Source organism: Euwallacea fornicatus, chromosome 16, assembly GCF_040115645.1.
Source record: "Euwallacea fornicatus isolate EFF26 chromosome 16, ASM4011564v1, whole genome shotgun sequence".
NCBI lineage: Eukaryota > Metazoa > Arthropoda > Insecta > Coleoptera > Curculionidae > Euwallacea > Euwallacea fornicatus.
Window position 1 is genome coordinate 575,044 of NC_089556.1, and position 17,253 is coordinate 592,296.

The 17,253-nt window shown below is 34.5% G+C and overlaps 2 protein-coding genes across 7 annotated transcripts in view; one reads left to right on the forward strand and one right to left on the reverse strand.

The window, feature by feature from the left end:
* Nucleotides 1-70: 70 nt before the first annotated feature.
* LOC136344256 (putative leucine-rich repeat-containing protein DDB_G0290503) lies at nucleotides 71-8,429 on the reverse strand. 2 transcript variants are annotated; one of them, XM_066291555.1, is made up of 10 exons: nucleotides 8,414-8,429; nucleotides 7,984-8,172; nucleotides 6,448-6,715; nucleotides 5,131-6,391; nucleotides 4,820-4,906; nucleotides 3,579-4,757; nucleotides 3,080-3,256; nucleotides 2,768-2,941; nucleotides 1,901-2,170; nucleotides 71-1,818 (listed from the first exon to the last, which is right to left on the reverse strand). In XM_066291555.1, the coding sequence occupies exons 2-10, from the start codon at nucleotides 8,113-8,115 to the stop codon at nucleotides 492-494; spliced, it is 4,875 nt and encodes a 1,624-aa protein (XP_066147652.1). In that variant the 5' UTR covers nucleotides 8,116-8,172; nucleotides 8,414-8,429; the 3' UTR covers nucleotides 71-491. The 2 variants fall into 2 exon arrangements, with proteins under 2 accessions (XP_066147652.1, XP_066147650.1); XM_066291553.1 differs by lacking the exon at nucleotides 8,414-8,429 and having other exon boundaries at nucleotides 7,984-8,239.
* A 110-nt stretch (nucleotides 8,430-8,539) lies between these two features.
* cno (adherens junction formation factor afadin) overlaps nucleotides 8,540-17,253 on the forward strand; it is a 69,914-nt gene continuing 61,200 nt past the window's right edge. For 3 of the 5 annotated variants that reach the window (XM_066291548.1, XM_066291550.1, XM_066291551.1), the window contains exons 1-2: nucleotides 8,542-8,820; nucleotides 16,927-17,052. In XM_066291548.1, the coding sequence (XP_066147645.1) occupies nucleotides 16,936-17,052 (117 nt within the window). In that variant the 5' untranslated portion in view covers nucleotides 8,542-8,820; nucleotides 16,927-16,935. Of the gene's footprint in view, nucleotides 8,821-16,926; nucleotides 17,053-17,253 lie in introns of all 5 variants that reach the window. The other 2 variants (XM_066291552.1, XM_066291549.1) reach the window with 2 other exon arrangements.

Genomic DNA, 17,253 nt, shown 5'->3' on the forward strand with positions numbered 1-17,253 from the left:
TTAACACCTGTGCGTGGGGCATTATGAGAAGTTCCTCTGATGGATCAGCGCGCGATTAGAATTAAAACTCTTTAATATTAAATTTGACAAATTTACATTTTGTCGTATATTTTTTCACGTGCCTAATTTGTATTTATAATATGTAAAAACTAGATATTAACCTAAGTTAAAAAAACTTAACTCTGCTTCATTTAAGCGACCCCACTTCTTAACGATTTGCAAAATATTAACTATAAATTACCAGAAATCAAAAGAACGCACTATACTTTATTTAAAACAACATAAAACTAAAAAACTAACTAAATTACATAAGAAAAAGTCAATGTATCAAAATCAATATATGTATGAAGATTTTTTTTTATCTTAAAACACTATTGACATCAAATGAAAAATACACAAATTAAATTCGTAATCAACAAACTTAAATCTTATTATCACAGATTCTCCAGATAAAACAAAACACATTACAGCTGCTAATATAAAAAATCTTATTACGTTTTCTGTATCAATTGTATAACTCTCACTCGTTTCTGGCGATCTCTTTTCATTGGCGTGGCCAAATAGCTTTTGTAACCGTTCGTCTGGGTCGATAAATCGTTATTCACAACTGGAGTACTGCTAGAGTTGATCTGTTTCTCTTCATGATTCGTCGACACTTGAGGGACGTCTACTTCATTATTTTCTTTTGGACGTTTCATCGGCGTGGACGTATTCAGGTTCTTTCCCAGCATATTAGAAAAGTCCAGCTTGTCGACGCGTTCGTTGCCATTTTGTGTTTCGTTATGGGCGGTTTTGACACCTCGAGTTTTGTCCTCGCTGCCGAACGAATGCAGACTCTTGTCGCCCAAGTATTCCGTCATATTGTCCAATATCACTTTCTCCAGTGTCCCCAGCAACGATACATCTTTGGAATCCAAATTTATTTGATTAACTGTGTTGTCGTTAGATGCATCCACGGTATTTGTTTCAGCTAAATCTGATAATTTTCTTTGGAATGCCGTCGTCTTGGTGCTTCCCAAAGGGCAGTCGGCGTAGACGTGGGTTGCTGAAGTTTTCTTTTCAAACAGTTTCAACATTCCCTCGATATGCGGCAAGGGTGATTGGCTCGATATGCCAAATTCAACAGACATTTTCTGCATCTTCCCCGGTCGTTCGTCTTTAAGTGGCGTATTTATCTTTCTTTTCTTTGTCCCCTCTTCCATAAGGTTGCCATCTATAGAACTGTCAACTTCACCAATTTTCACTGGGGTTATTCTCCTTGTTTGCGTTTTTCTTTCTTCAGAAGCATCAAGTTTTTGCTCCTCTTTGGGGCTTTGCTCCACTGTTTTAGTAATATTTTTATTTTTTCGTTTGACTTTCACCGATGGTGTCAAAGGTGTTTCAAACTCGGAAATTAGTTTTTGTTCGTGGTGTTTTTTCGAGACCACTTTTTGCGCTTCCTCCTGAATCGCTTGGTTGTATTCGTGTGCAATATCCTCAGAATTATCATTAGTGTTATCTTGGGATATATCTCTAGTTTTACTTTGTTGCTTCTTAGAAACCCTGGACCTGTTCTTTGATGAAGTAGTTTTCTCACTGTCTCCAATGCATTTCGCTCTTTTAGTTTTACATTTTTTAATGCGTTTGTCCTTTTTATTTTGCTCGTTAAATGGCATTTTCACTCTAATTCTCGCTTTCGATTGTTTTGGGGTTCTCTTACGCTTGATCTTTGTGTCAGGAGTTGTGGATTCTGTGCATTTATCGACAGCTTGTTCTTTCTTGGTCGATACTTCTTGTTCTAATTTTATTCGAGCATTTGGACCCGAACAAACGGGAATACTGGAAAGAAAAAAAAAAGTGAAAGTCCCTTTCAAAACTGCCATAGGTAATCTTGATTCTTAATCAACACGAATATACTCACTAATGCAGATTGTTGCGGAAAATCGAATAATTCACATCTCCTCGATCAAAATTTCTTGAACCCCTTTCTATAGACGCTTCCAAATTATTTTTGCCTAAAATTTCAGACAAAACTGCATCGGCTGTTTGGCATCTACTTTTCCTCATCTTCGGTTTGCTCAGCCCAGCTTTTTTCGTTTCTTGAGTCGCCCCAGTGTTTCGAGCTGTTGGTAAGTCAGCTAGATTCTTTCCCAATTTTTCAGATTGCATTTCGTGGAATTTTGTTAATCTCCTGTTGACAGATGACAAAAATCTATACAAATACGACATTTAATAATAATAAATTTTCTCACCGCTTACAAGCGAGTGGAAAGGCATTTTCTTGTAATAATAACAATAGTAACGTAGTTGACAATAAGCTTTTATAATATAAGGTATTTTCGGATATAATGTATTTCCAAGGGATACAGTTACCTACAATATATTTCAATTGCAGATTCACTGAGATTCGCCATAATAGAGCTAACCATGTTCAGCAGTTTGATCCAGCCATTCAGTACTAAACATTACAGACCATTTTAGATTGCCTATGCTGTACACATACAATTTATTTGTATATTGAAGTCAAATAAGTAAATCTAGACACATGGTTTCGTTCAAATCTATTAAAGTTGCGTCTTATAGAAAAATTACGCTAATTCTTCCCAGTTCCAAAATTATAATATTAAGACTCGAATTTGGGCCATCCTATAGATATTAGAGACAAATCTAAATGAGTTTGCATCTGTTACTTCTTTTGAAAATTCTTAATACATATTACCCTCAATGTTTAACTAAAACATCTCCTTTATCGACTAAAAAGATAAATAAAATTTGCAAAACAACTTACTCTGAATTCACTGGAGAATCACTCCCAAATAAACGGACAATCTTTTCGTGACACGGTCTTTTCAGTGGCTTTGAGTCTATGACATTGTCGGGACTAACTTGGGGAAGAATTGGAGACTCGGGAATATCGTCCTCCAGACACTTCTGCAACTCTTCCGTGTCTAGTTCGCTTAAACTGAAAAAATTTTGACTTTAGGCTACTAGGGTTAGACACAAAAAATTTATTTAAAAAAAGATATTTAATTGTGAAATAATTATTAAATATACCAGTTATTTAAACTACAAAAATTAAAACTTTGTAATAAATCCATACCTAACCATTGATGTAGTATGCTCAGTTCGTGGAACATGAGTATGTATTGCTTCTTGAATTTGTTCTATACATTCAAAATTGTCCGAGTTTTTTTTAGAGTGACTTTCTGTAGCTGTTTCCAAAACGTTTGATATTGATTCTTTTCTGGTATTAGAAGTGTGCGACAATGAAAGTGAACTACAAAAAAAGAGATGAGGAACAGACTGAACAAGAATTGAACACACAATTTCACTTAATTGTCAAATATCACCGCCTCTATACATTTATTCGTCAGAAAGTGAAATTTTTACCCTAGTCTAAACAAGTAAATGCTTATTGAAGATACGTTATCGACCTTTTTTTTTAATTATACTAGTATGAACTTCATGTAGAGGGGCGATTATATTTCAAGTATAATTAGCATTTGAACACTGTGTATATAATGAAATCATAGGCAGATTGAACACATAAAACCAATATTAACGTAAAAGAATGGAAATTGAAATTTATTAACACTTACCTATCTGCCGGAATTACTACAACATCAATAATACTAATTTTCATTTCGACTTTGTCGTCTTTTATAGGCTCCACTTTTTTGAAAGTGTTTTCATCTTCGTCATCAGACATACTTAAGTCATGAAGAAAACTATTGTCATTTATAAGTACTATATTATTCTGGCTGTTTCTTACTAATTGAGAATCATTATCCTGTGTTTTGTCTTTATTGAAAATTATATTTTCTTCATCTTTTAAAAATTTAGCCTTCTTGTTCATTAATTCCGAATCATCATTTTGTATTTTACTGCTATTTGAAGCAATTTTGTTTATTCCGTCATTTATAACTGTAGTTTTTTTATCCCTAGTTATTCCTTCAGAATTATCACTCTGTAGTTTGCCCGTATTTGAAATACTGTTTGGTTCGTCCCTTACAATAGTAGTATTTTGGTTCTTGTTTCCTCCTTCACAATTATGATTTTGTGTTTCGCCATTATTTGATATCTTGTTTAGTTCTTCACTTACAACTGTCTTCTGGCTCTTGTTTCCTCCTTCAGAATTATCATTTGATATTTTCCTATTTTCATTTAAAATACTGTTTAATTCGTCATTGACAACTATTTTGTTTTGATTCTTGTTTATTTTTACATTGTTATCGTTCCGGGCTTCATCAGTTCTTTGACCCAATAATTGGGCTTCTGTCTTCTTTTCCTTTGTTTCATCTAATGTTTTAATGCTTTTGGTAATTTTTATACTACATCGCTGTTTATACTGGTCCATATCTATTTTTTTCTTAATTTTATCCTCTACTGACTTGATGTCATCAACAGGTTGCTTAACTTCTTCCTTTGGTTTGGAATTTTTTGAAAGTTTTTGATCTACAAGTTGTTCAATACTTGATTTTGTAATATTATCAGTTATTTCTGTTCTACATTGTTCTGTAACTGACCGGTTTGTTACAATTTCGTCATTCTGACTTACAGCCTTCCTTTGCCCAAATTCAAATATGGACTTACATTGATCTAAGTCACTCTCTTTTTTTTTATTGAGGTCACTAGGTTTCGATTTTATATCTAAATTAGATTCAATATCTGACATATAACTTTCAAAATCGCTGAACGCAGTGTCAGCGCCAACAGAATTATCAGACGCTGAAGACGACTCGATAAATTGTAATACTTCTTGCTTGTCGTTTGAGTTCCTAAAAATAATAAATTTCAATGCATATTAATTTTTTATTTAGTAGCAAAATTGTTATCTCACCTTTTAAGATCAGGTTTGCATAATTTATTTATGTCTTTGAAAGATTGAATGGGTTTAACGTTACATTCTTTCCTGTTTGGTACATCTCTAAAATAAGACAGCAACAATACAAAAGCGTGTTACAAATCACTCATTATCAATAAGAAAATTTTAAATTGGACTAACGTAGAATCTAACTACTTGAGATCAACTCTGAAAAACTTTATTTAAATCATTCCTTTTCATTTTATTTTACAGTTTTACTGTACAATTTGTTTAAGTATTTCAAATAAACATTTGTTCAACTTTACTGAATTCCTCTACTAACTTACCTTCTAATGTCCATATCAATATCGCCATAATCCATTTGGCCTCTTCGCAGCGATGTCTTATTCTTTTTCCTTGACTCTCTATTTTCCTCTTTATTGAATTGAATCTCCTTCTGTGAATTGCTCAGTTTTTTCCACTCTCCATGAGTTGGAGCAATATTATCTCCATACCTATCCCTTTGATCTGATGTCTTTTTTGAGCGCTTTGTATCCTCCACACTTCTCGAAAAACGTAAGAAACTGGGACTTCTCCTTCTATCTGTATGCTTGGTTTGAAAACCAATGTCGCCTCTAGAACGTGACCGTAATTCAAATCTTTCTTCCTCTCTTTTTAATTGTTCATTCGCAATTTTTCCATCTCTGTGGGTTCTTAAAGGTGATATTGATCTGAATGGTTTCCAGGTTCTACGATGCCTTCCGGGACTCTTTGAGGGAGATCTACGACTTGTTCTTTTACTAATTTTGTTTCTAGACAAAGATGATGGGAGTGAATCAGATGAAGTTCGTGGATCATTTCGCTCACGTGTTTTACTTCTAGATCGTCTAGATCTAGATGTATTTTCTCTAGATTTAACATCTTTACTGCTAGCAAAATTACTTGTAGTGGAAATTAGGTTTTGGCTCTCTAAATTTTTAGACACTGGTTCTGATTTTGTACAATTCTCTCCGTGCACTTGATGAGGATTTAAAGACTTATTTTTGTTTTTGTCAATATTCTTTATTCTTTCTGAACATCTATGGTTTTTATCTCGTTCAGAATTGCTAATAGAAGGAGATATTTTTTGTTCTTTAGGTTTTAGTTGACTTTTACCACTTTCTGTATGTACATATTGTTCATATTTTTCTGTGAACACATCATCATTTTTGACAAAACAATCTTCATTAATTTTTTTATTAAATTTTAATCTTAAATCGTTAGAATCTCTCAAATTCCTCTTTTCATGCACCTGTTTTACAGGCAATTTTAAATCATTATTAATAGTTTTTGGGATCCCTGCAGATTTTCTTGGAGAACGGCGCAATTCAGGCTTTGATTCCATTTTTAATGTTTCTGATTTATCAGGAACACTAATTTTTACTTCATCAACAGTTTGAACAAAAGCTATATCCTCATCTGAGATAAGCAAAACATCGTTACTTTCTGCTTGGACATTACTGTTATGATGGATGGGTGGTTCTGAATCTTCAACCTTTTGTCTTACATCTGTTTTGTTCTCTCGACGGTTATCCTTGGAGTGGTTCTGATGAAACACATTATTTCTGGCTATAATAAAAACGTTTAAAATTTCAATAAAACAAAAATGCAAGTATTGCTCTCACTATTCTCATTTGGCTGCTTGTGAGGCTGATTATTAACACGTTTTTTTCTTAACAGCATATTATTGATATTATCATTTAATTGAAGTAATCTTTTATCCTTTCTTTCCAGTTCAGCTTTAGCAGTTTTGTATACTTCAGATATTCTTAATTCCAAAAGACTTTTTTCATTTTCCAACTGTTTAATCTTTAATTTCAACTCTTCATTTTCTGCTAGTATCAATGAGAATTCTCTAGTTGTTGAAGGCAACACATTGTTAGGTATATTATCCTAGAATTGATAAAATCTAGTAAATCTGAAATTCTAGATATAAGTTGGGAAAGGAATCATTAATCTAATTACCCATCAATGGCAAGCAATTAGTTTAATTACTCCTTTTTCAAAGTAGTAGATAAATAATGTAAAATGAAAAGATTGAGGGTAGTGGCAATCAATTTTTGATCATTTTATTGCTGTTTTTATAATTTTTGAACTCATTTCAACTGAAGAACCCTAAAATAAAAAGGGAAAGTTTGATCTAAAGTATCTGACTCAGATCAAACACATATTCCATCTAACATCGTATCCATAAATGTTCATGATTAACCCATAATGTGATATAGGAAATTTGCCTGTAGAGCAAGATAATTTATAAAGAGAACTTTATTACTTTCTCTGAAAATACATTTACAGACGTAAAAGGCGAGGAAATATACAGCACATCACCATGTTAACTTAGTTAGGCCCTTCCTTGCCAGTGCCTCTTGCTCCTTGTATTTTTGCACACACTATAGTCGTGCTGTTTGCACAGCATATGCATCTCATCTTTCTAATGATCAAAGATATAATCATTAACATATTTTAAAAACAATCTCAATTCCAGTACTGGCTCCTGTGAAACTTGTGCCTCAAGCATTCTCTTATTAGAGGAAAAATAATGCAGGTGGCTAGTTTTGCAATGACAGGACCTTCAAAAGTACTCTATGTGCAGTACCTGTTTGTTATTAGAAATATACATATTTCATATTAAGAGTCAAGTTCTCATTACCCTCATAGTCAAATAAGTGCAATGCTCACTTGAATGCACAGGACTATGGTTTTCCTTCAGTGTAGACTTACTTTTCAATGTATTAGCTTCTGAGATTTGCTTGAAAAGACCATAAGTGTTTCTACAGTATGGAATAGTTTTTAAGAACTTTTTAAGAACCATAAAGGAGACCACAAGTTGTATAACTTGTGGATGTACAATTAGTTTTAGAGACCTCACATAAGAGGCATGTAACTATGTGGTTGACCAAGATCAAGAGCATGACCACAACTTCACTCTTAAATTTAAACTTTTTTCCAGACACATTTATATGAGATTAAATTCAGTCTTATTTCAAAATACAAAAACTCAATTGTACTAGTAAGTACAAATTAGGAAACATAATGGTACTGGGTATGTCTGTTAAAAAACAACCTTTTGAGGATATATTTAACAAGTGGGATTTGCATGCTTCTGTATTATTAAACTAACAACTAAGACTTCTGTGGAAATAAAACATTTTAGAGCTTACCTGTTCATTTTTAGATCCGTCAGGGTTTTGAAATGAAGGTTTGAAGGCAAAAATATCGCTATCGTCTACATCGTCGTAAATATAAGCCATTAATTTATCGTCGTATAAATTATTGCAGGGAGTCTCATCCATTTTTTTTAACTAATTGGAGCAAGTTTACTGTTGAGGAAGCCTCAAAAACTACTCAAACTAAAAGAAATACATACAAATAAAACTAAAATGAACTGATACCATAACCTCAAAGTTCTGTGGCAACAGCTTGTGGAGGGAAGCTGTGAACAGAGACGTGCAAAGTTTATTTCAAGTAAATATTAAGGTTTTTCCATTTGCGGCTATTTGTCAGTATGTGAGTTTGAACTAACTACGTAACTCGCAAAATACATCAAGGAAATGACACAATTAAATCAAGTAGAAATTAAATATAACGTACCTGTAAATAATGTTTAAGTAGAAAGGCGAAATAAAAATTGCATTGAATTAACTGAGCTACGCCACTGGTTAATGCGCAAAACCCAGCGCAGCTGTCAAATTTCCATTCCGTACCTTTAATTTTTCGTGTTTCGTTCGTGCTTCGACTGTTTCAACTGTTTCGAGGACGCGAATAGTGGAGTCGTGCAAGTCACACCTTGGGAAATTCGAATATTTACGCGCATTTCCACGCGAAAATACCGGAAAAACTTTTATAAAGTGTACTAAAACTTCAGAAATGTTGCTCGGAGTATGAACAATGTCATAAGTGATCTGAAATTTCTCATTGTAAGTCGTTATAAGTGAGATTTATTGGTAAATAAATGGATTAAGAGCAAAAACATCGCTTCATCCGTGGAAAAACAACAGGTAAACTTTACAACTTCCATCTTTTCTTTCTTTATGTTTTCTCGATAAAGTCGGTGTGTTATGAAGTGATGAGTTTTATTAAGAAATATGCCGTAAATTGTTTAAAAAACGGTACTTTATACGACTTTAGAACTAACTATCCTGACAGAACCCGATTACAGGTAAAAGCCATGTTCACACAGCACACAAAATGCCTTGTGGTATGGTACCGCTGGTACCTCTTGGGTACACGCGGGCTTTTAAATGACCATACACGTACAGGTCAAGAAGCATTGATTGGTTTTAATTTAAAATTCATTCACGCATTTCGAAACACGGTTTTGTCGTTTTATATTTTGCTTGTTGTCACTGTGGACACAAAAGGAGTACCTGGATTGAATGGCTATTGCTATTGTCAATAGTTTTATTGGAATTGTAACCACTGGCATCAGATTAAAGTTGTTCCAAAACTAAAATTTTCAGGGGTTAGTCATCTCTTGGGTCATCTTTGTGGTTTAAATTGATTAAGTACTTAAGTGCTTGTTGGTCTGTTGACTATACTGACGAATATTTGAATTACATTATATTCTGGATTCTATCTTGTCGTGTAGAGTGCTGTTTCTTGTTTACAAAGCAGTAGAGATGGAGTCTTCACTTTCACTGGCTTTGATTTGCAGTATTCTGGTGTACACACTCGAGATATTTCAAGATATCTCGAGAAATTCTAAAGAGTCCAGAAAAATGTCGTAAGTGATCCATCCGAAAGGAAAATCATTTACAAATATGTGTACATTGAAATTCTATTTTTAAGGAAAATTCACCTACCTCCCAAACTTTTGCTTAAAATTCCATGAATTTCCTATATCTAACATAATAACCTAAATATTTTTACCTAAATTCCAATAAATTCTTCTAAATAATAGCTTTTAGGAATCAATAAAATTTTATGGATGGGTTCAAAATTGGAAAGCTTTCCATTAAGGGCTAGTTTCGTTTTGGATTATCTAACAACTTGTTTTACCATTAAAACAACATTGATTGTGGCCAGGGTTAAAAAATTCGATGTTTAAATACATATCAGATATACAGGGCGATTCACGATAAAATGGACACAGAACTTTGGTTTGTGTAGACCTTGAATCCAGTCAATTTTTATATAATTTTTTTCTTATTTCTATCGTTGTTGAGGTATTGGTTTAAGAAAATGTCGTAAAAAAATTTGAAAAAACCCTATTTCAGCAATGCCTTAACATAGAACAACCAAATATTGACAATGCACATTTATTTGATTGGCGCCTTTAAAATTTTCTAAATTTTCTGAATTGAAACGTAATTTAGAGTTAAGGTTTCTAGAACAGATTCAATTTTACAGTTTTTATTCTGGTTAATTTTTTGAGACAATACCCTCTTTCTGAGAAAACAGCGATTTTCTGATACGGGCCATAATCGATTAAATCAAGCAAAAAATAAAATTGTGTGCCTTCAGGGCGATTCAAAAATTGCTGATCAAGAGTTCCCTATATTAAACTGCATTTTAACGTGGAGGTTAACATAGGAGAGCACGGATAGACGCCTCATTCTAGTTGACCTTGAGGAAGGAATGCACTTCTAAGCACAAATTGCTTCAGCACCACAACTTCTAGTTTTACCACAACAGGCGAACAAAGTTTTTGGCAACACCCACTTTCACTCACCAAATGACAGTTGTATTAATTAAGTTAATGCGAACGATAAAAATAAAGCACATTTTAAGTATTCAATAATTTTTTTTTCACCTTTACCTATTTAAGTATTGGAGAATCTATCTATAAATCCCTCGGTACGTTTTTATTCGGGGTATTGCCTACTGCAGACATCTTCAGGAAATAATCCTTTACAAACAATTATCCGCCAGGCTAGTGAACCATTTAATATTTGGTGGGTTCAGAAGAGCAGAGACAGTAATAATGCATCTGACTTCTTAGAACTTTATATGTAATTAATTTAATAAATTGGGTAATTTGCATGTTGAACGACCCTATTTATTAGCTTATTAATTTCAATTTCACTGGCATCTTTGCCAATGGACTTACTTAAGCATTTAACGCAGTTTTTATGACATTTGCGTTCCATTACTCATTTGTTGAGTCATATAAAGCCCACCGCAACAGCGTTTAAGCTCGAGTACATTCCAATTCTTCGATGGGAGTCAAAGACACTCCCATACCAAGCTGATAAGTAAGAGATGCGTTGTTCTTTGAAGGTCTTTTTTGAACATTGATGCAAATAATGCGAGATTTTAGCGCCCTTTTGAAATTCTCTCAGCTGCCCAAAAAGAAAACGACGAAAAAGAGGTTTTAACTTTGCTTTAATTAGAAAACCAGATTACAATTCTTGATAAATGGTGACTATTCGCGTGATATGTCGCTGAATATTTATTTCTGAATGTTCTAAGTAGGAGGTTAAATATACAAAAACTACTAGATAACATACTTGGCGCACGAAAGGAAGTTAAGAAATCAATAATTGCTGCATGGCGGTTGATGATTGTTCTTTGGTTGGACATAGCTAGAAGCTCGGTTAGAAGTGAGAGATAATAGTTGGTTATACCTCGGTCAACTTTCGTGATCTAATGCACTTGATGAATTATCATTTTCCACTTTAATGTATGTTAAAGGCCCGGTCAAGAGGGAAATATTCGCAATTCCAAATAGGTACACTGTCTTGCACTTGCAGATCGTGCTCTCTTCTCGAGTTGAGGGCCGTAATGGGTTTGCTTATGCAAATATTTTTAAATTGGAAATATCTAATAAACGAAACGAAATTCTGGTAATGCACAACATGCAGTTCGTATTTGGGCTAAATCTCCCTTCAATGTGGAGAAATAATTACCTATTCAGCGTTCACAGTTGAATATCTAATCCTCCATCTAATCCCTATACTAAAAATCCAATGGCCTGTGCCAGTTGGTGCTAACTTGCCACGCAGCCCGGTGGAACTTTGAGTTTTCAATATAGAGTTTCCAATCTGAATAAAGAACTTTGGGAGCAGCCAAAGAAACGATTTATGGTGCATAAACGTAAAGTAATTAAAATACTAATTAATTAGAATATGTAGTAAAGCTGTACATTCGTTCGTTCGTATGTAATTGTCTCTTTGAATTTAAATAGTTTTCATTGTTATTATTATTCAAGGAAAACTTCTCAATTTCAACCACATCTCGCCATTAAGAATCTAGTTTACGCTCGTTTGTTCTTTATTTATTAAAGCCCATATTAAAGCTATAATCTGCTCTGAACACATCATAGCCCTTCTCTCATTTGCAATGGGAATTAATTATTAGGAGAACTACTCTCTCGTGACTGCCAGGTACATTTCGCAGTCGTATCTGTGTCAACTGCAGGAAGTTTCTTCATTTCGAAGCAATGCGTATTTCGTTCAAATTTTTTTATTTTATTTATTTTTTGGTTCGAGTTTAATTGACATTAATGAAACATTCCAGTGTTTCTGGGGAAAATTCAGGACATTACTTAGGTGACTTATTTAAAGTGAACTTAGTTAAGTTAATGAACTCGAGCAATTGTTATCATTCACGCCTCCTCACTTGCGTTTACGTTCGTGCATTCTGGTTAATGCAGGTTCGATATGGAATGTCATGTTTGTTTTAGAAATTTCACGTAGCTCAAAATGAGTAGTCTAAATACGTCTTGATGAACGGCCTAAAAATGGGCCACAACGTAAGGCACATCTCGAGAGGAAACATCTTTTACATTTCGGTGCACCAATGCGATGTTTGGGTTAGTGCCTGTACACGGGCGTGTCCTCACCTCCCTCTTTAAGTTCTTAGAAAAGTCGTGTGTTAAAAAGGCAATTTATGGCACTTTTGAAATTCCCATCCACTCGAACTTCGACAGTTTTTTAAGTGGTTCCAACCCAGTTCAAGGTAAATTGCACGAGGATCTTTGAGTACCGGCAGTGGAAGGGTATCTTATTTCTGCTGACTTCTTTCCTTCGATGTGTGGGACCATTTGGTCATAATCTGTCCAAATGCTATTTCGATTAATGCGGATTACGTATCCCATGTTAGTGACTGGCGACGCGACGGTTTCTCGTTTCAAAGACCCTGATCAATTCGTTCATTGTTTGAATTCCTCCTTTAGCAGCAAAGCTCAGGTTTCAAAGATTTTTAATGTCGATGCGGTGCACTGGATACAATGAAAAGTTTGATCGATGTTTTCGGTTGTGTGTACAACCAGCCAATAATGGAGGAAAATTGGATTGAATAGCATCGACGCCCAACATATCGTAGCTTCATGCCCAAACAAGCACTTCATTTAACTTTGACGTCGAAGTGCAATTCGTAAAGGCAAATATTGCACCAAAATAAATATTTAACTTGCAACAGAAATGAAACTTCACCCACGTTATTTGTTACCTATGAAGAGTTCCCTTCAAAAATATTCATCTTCTAGTTTCGACACCAATAAGGTTATTAACATTTATCTGTTCGTTATTTATAGAAGATCACTGCATTAATTGTTATTGTAGTCGTTGGCTCAGTGGCTGACCTCCTCAGCAGATACCTTGAACAGGTGTTTAGCCATGGAGGAATGTGCATAGCTAAGCTCGTACGCATTGGATTGTAGGGGAATATTAAAAACACTGGTATTATACTAACGCAGTTAAATATTAAGCATTAAACCATCATGGTGGGTACTCTTGAACAAACCGGTAGGTAACTATTACGGCCGAGATTAATGTAGTGATTAATAAATCTAGAGAACTGACCTCGATAGTGGATGTTAAAAAAATTGTATGTTTATTTTGTAGTTTTTAACGCAGTATTTCAACAGTTCCTATTATTCCATTAAAGCCATCGAGAGTGTGTAAAAGAATTTCCGGAGTGTTTTGATTTGTTTACCCAAGTAAGAACCAAGGAACATGTTAAGCTCGATGTTATCTCTGTTAACACACTTAAGTCAAAATAACTAGAATGAAAGTGTAATGTATTTTGCACTTCATCTAAGTTGAAAGCTGGTTGTATACGAAATGTTTACTTTTAGTTAAAAACCATTTAAAATAGGTAAAATTGCGATACGTGACAGCTGGTGTTAATTGGCCAAAAAAGCCATTTATACCCACAATTAGTGTTGAAGTTAATTATCGGCGTAGCCATTCGGGAGGCCATTCTGCGGTTCTTGAAGAATTTAAGTTTTGAGCTGTTAGATGTACTTAAACGAACAGCGAGGTGTTAGAGCTTTAGCTATTTATGTTTCAATGTCAAAAGTGGGAACGTAAAAGGATTCGTAGCGCTCAACGCCCTGTCTTGCTTCGTATTTCAATCGGAAATAACAAATAGATGTTGATTTTATACGATGCTCCGTAAATTTCGGCAAACGTCTTAATACCATTAGGGAGGTTCCTTAGACTGAGCGTTCGATAAGGTGTTGTACTTCTTTGACTGGTCAAAGATACAATGGCGCGGGTACCGAGAACGAATTTATCTGGGGCATTAACCAATTTTACCGAGAAATTTCCAGAATTTTGAAGTGCATTCGTTCACTCGCTGTCCATATTTTTTCTATTCCCGTTGAAATCCAGCGTTTGGAGAAGAAATTATATAGTGAAGTTCACGATTTGATTGGTACCTACAGAGGTTTTTTTTTTATTTATACCTTGACTGTAGCTTTCAGCCTTGGAACTACCGTTTCTGTAGATTTTCTTACACAGAGCTTTTAGATAATATACATTTTTTGGCAACTCATTGCTTTCATCAACGGAGGGAATTCCTCGTGGAATGAAAATTCCTACGTAAACGTGCAGGGAGTATTTGCATTATAATATATCCTTAGTATTCTGCTTTTTAAAATTCTTAATTTTTGTGACCCCGGATTTATTTGCAAACTTTTAGCCATCAAGACCTTCAAAAAATACCTCAAATTATTCATCGTGACGGCATTCTTAACCGCAGGGGGAACCCAGGTTGTAATAGATCTTCGAGACTCCAATATCCAGGGGTACTTTCTTAATTTATTTTTCCGTTTTGGATGCCTCTTCCTCATCCCTGAGTCACACACACACACACACACACATACACACACACCATTGTGATATTTGTTCAATTGCATATGACGAAATAGTGTTTTAGAGAAACGGTGATTTGTGTATAAATCCTCAGTGTCGATTTCCTCCGCACTTCTTAAGTAACAAAACCACAGTTATTAGATATTTACTTAAACTTCATGAGTAAACATTCCGTGGAGCAAAAGTATGATTTCCATGTGTCATATCATATAAGCCGATACATGCACAAAATAACTTTAACATAATAATCACCCTGTAATTTGACTTGTTTAACATGCAAATATACTGTAAACTACGCCTTCTAACAACAATTCACATACTGGATAAAACGCCGACTATTGAACTTAAGTAATTGGTGATCGTTTAGCGTGAAAATGCGAATTTTATTACGTTCACGATAACTAATGTGTAGGTGTTGCCTTTTGATTGATACCTCACGATTCTGGCATCGAACCGGAAAAAATAGTACGGAAACACCGGAACGGTGGAGCGGAACTTTCACTAATTACAGGTACCGCCGGATAGTCCTTTTTTTTAACTACCTATTAGCCAAATTTGTCCGCCGTGATGAAGAAATCAGCAATAGAACCAGAATATATAATGCGTTTAATTAGTATGGTTCAGTGTTGGTAGTAGTTTACCTGCCGGACTTAACTGTATTTACCAATACAAAAAAAAATGAACTAATTGAAAATGACAAAGTCAATTATACAGGGTGTTCTAAATGATGTGCGAATATATAAAGGTGGCATCCAACGTGAAAAAATAATGATAGTTCGTCATACAAACTATGTTCCAAAATGCTCCGTTACGAAAATATAGGGCTGCAAAGTTTGAGGGAAAAAAATGTAACTTAATGAATATTTTCAAAACCTTGAGATATTTCAATTAAATGTGGTATGCAAAGACTGTAAAGGGGCATTAATTGCGATAAAAATATGCGGTACAATGCAAACTCATTCAAAACTATTTTAATGCAACAAATAAAACAGTAGAAAATTTAACACATTATGGGCTGACATCGCAGTGAAACGTTAATTGCAACTAACAAGAAACAAAAAAACGCGATTTTTACAAGTACTGAAAAGTTGTAATTCATAGTTCATTGCGATGTCGGCCCTTAATGCGTTAAATTTCCTATCGTTTTATTTATTGTATTAAAATAGTTTTGAACAAGTTTGCATTGTACTGAATATTTATATCGCAATTGCCGCCCCTTTATAAACAGTCTTTATGTGCCAAATTTCACTGAAATATCGCGAGCGGTTTCGGAAATACTCATTAATTTCTATTTTTTTAACTGTAGCCCTGCATTTCGGAACGTAGCACTTCTGGAACATAGTTTATATAACAAACTATCATTATTTTTTCATGTGGAATCCCACCTTAAAATGTTCGTACATCATCACGGAACACCCTGTATGGCCCTGAAACTTCGAGTAAGAAAACTAATAAACTATTTTCTTTTAAATTTTAATTCCTTTTAAAATCGCCTTAAAGCCACGTACTTACCGATTGAGTAACGAACAAATCATTATTGTTATTCCTTCGGTTGTTTTGTAAATTCGTAAATTCCTCGATTTTTTCTCATGCGTTGCACTGTGACAGCACCATTGGTTCCAATGATTAAATAGGAAAGTACCGTTTGTAGCTCGTAAACTGTAACAATGAATGGGGAACTGAATACTCTTATACTGAAGCCCTGAAGTGACAGTTAGATTATTAAGAATTATGACTGAATTGGGGCACCATTGGTGGTCAGCCACGTGTCAAAAAATGATTTGTTAACGGGGTAAATTGCACAAAAATGTGCCCGAGATCATTTAGTTACTTATACAACAAATATTTCTATTATGATGTACGAAGTATTACAAAGAAGGAAAAAATGTCTGTCCCCGTCACAATAGAACGAGTTTCCCACGGTCGATTATCGGCATTTGGTAAATTTCATCCATCTTAAAACTGGCGGCAGGTTTCATTGGTTTTCCTCAGCTGTCCTTGGATTGTTTAAATAATTTCCCTTAACGTACAAGTTACAATTTTAATTAGATACGTTTGTTACAGGGTCTCTAGATGATCGGCGGCACGTCGAACGATCGCAGGGCCCTCGAGAGAGAGGCCCTGCGAAATGTCATCAACCAATGGAATGCTAATCGTCTTGATCTTTTTGAGCTCTCAGAACCAAATGAGGTAATTTTTTCAGCGTTGACTAACATTAGTATAAGTATATGGTATCCGTTTTTTCATTTTAAAAGTTGGGTGTGTTGGAGTTGTTATTATAAATTGTAAACCGTCATTTCAGTCAGGTGGAAATACGCACCACTGGCCCTATGCAAGTTTAGCCCCATGGCATTATGCAGGTGAACTGAACCGTAATAAGAGAAAGACAAA

Excerpts from the sequence above, each read along its gene's own strand:
- LOC136344256 (XM_066291555.1), bottom strand. The coding sequence starts at position 8,115 with ATGGATGAGACTCCCTGCAATAATTTATACGACGATAAATTAATGGCT. Across the intron at positions 4,907-5,130 it reads ATTGATATGGACATTAGAAG|AGATGTACCAAACAGGAAAG; the intron begins GTAAGTTAGTAG and ends GTCTTATTTTAG. Across the intron at positions 2,942-3,079 it reads CATACTACATCAATGGTTAG|TTTAAGCGAACTAGACACGG; the intron begins GTATGGATTTAT and ends AAATTTTTTCAG.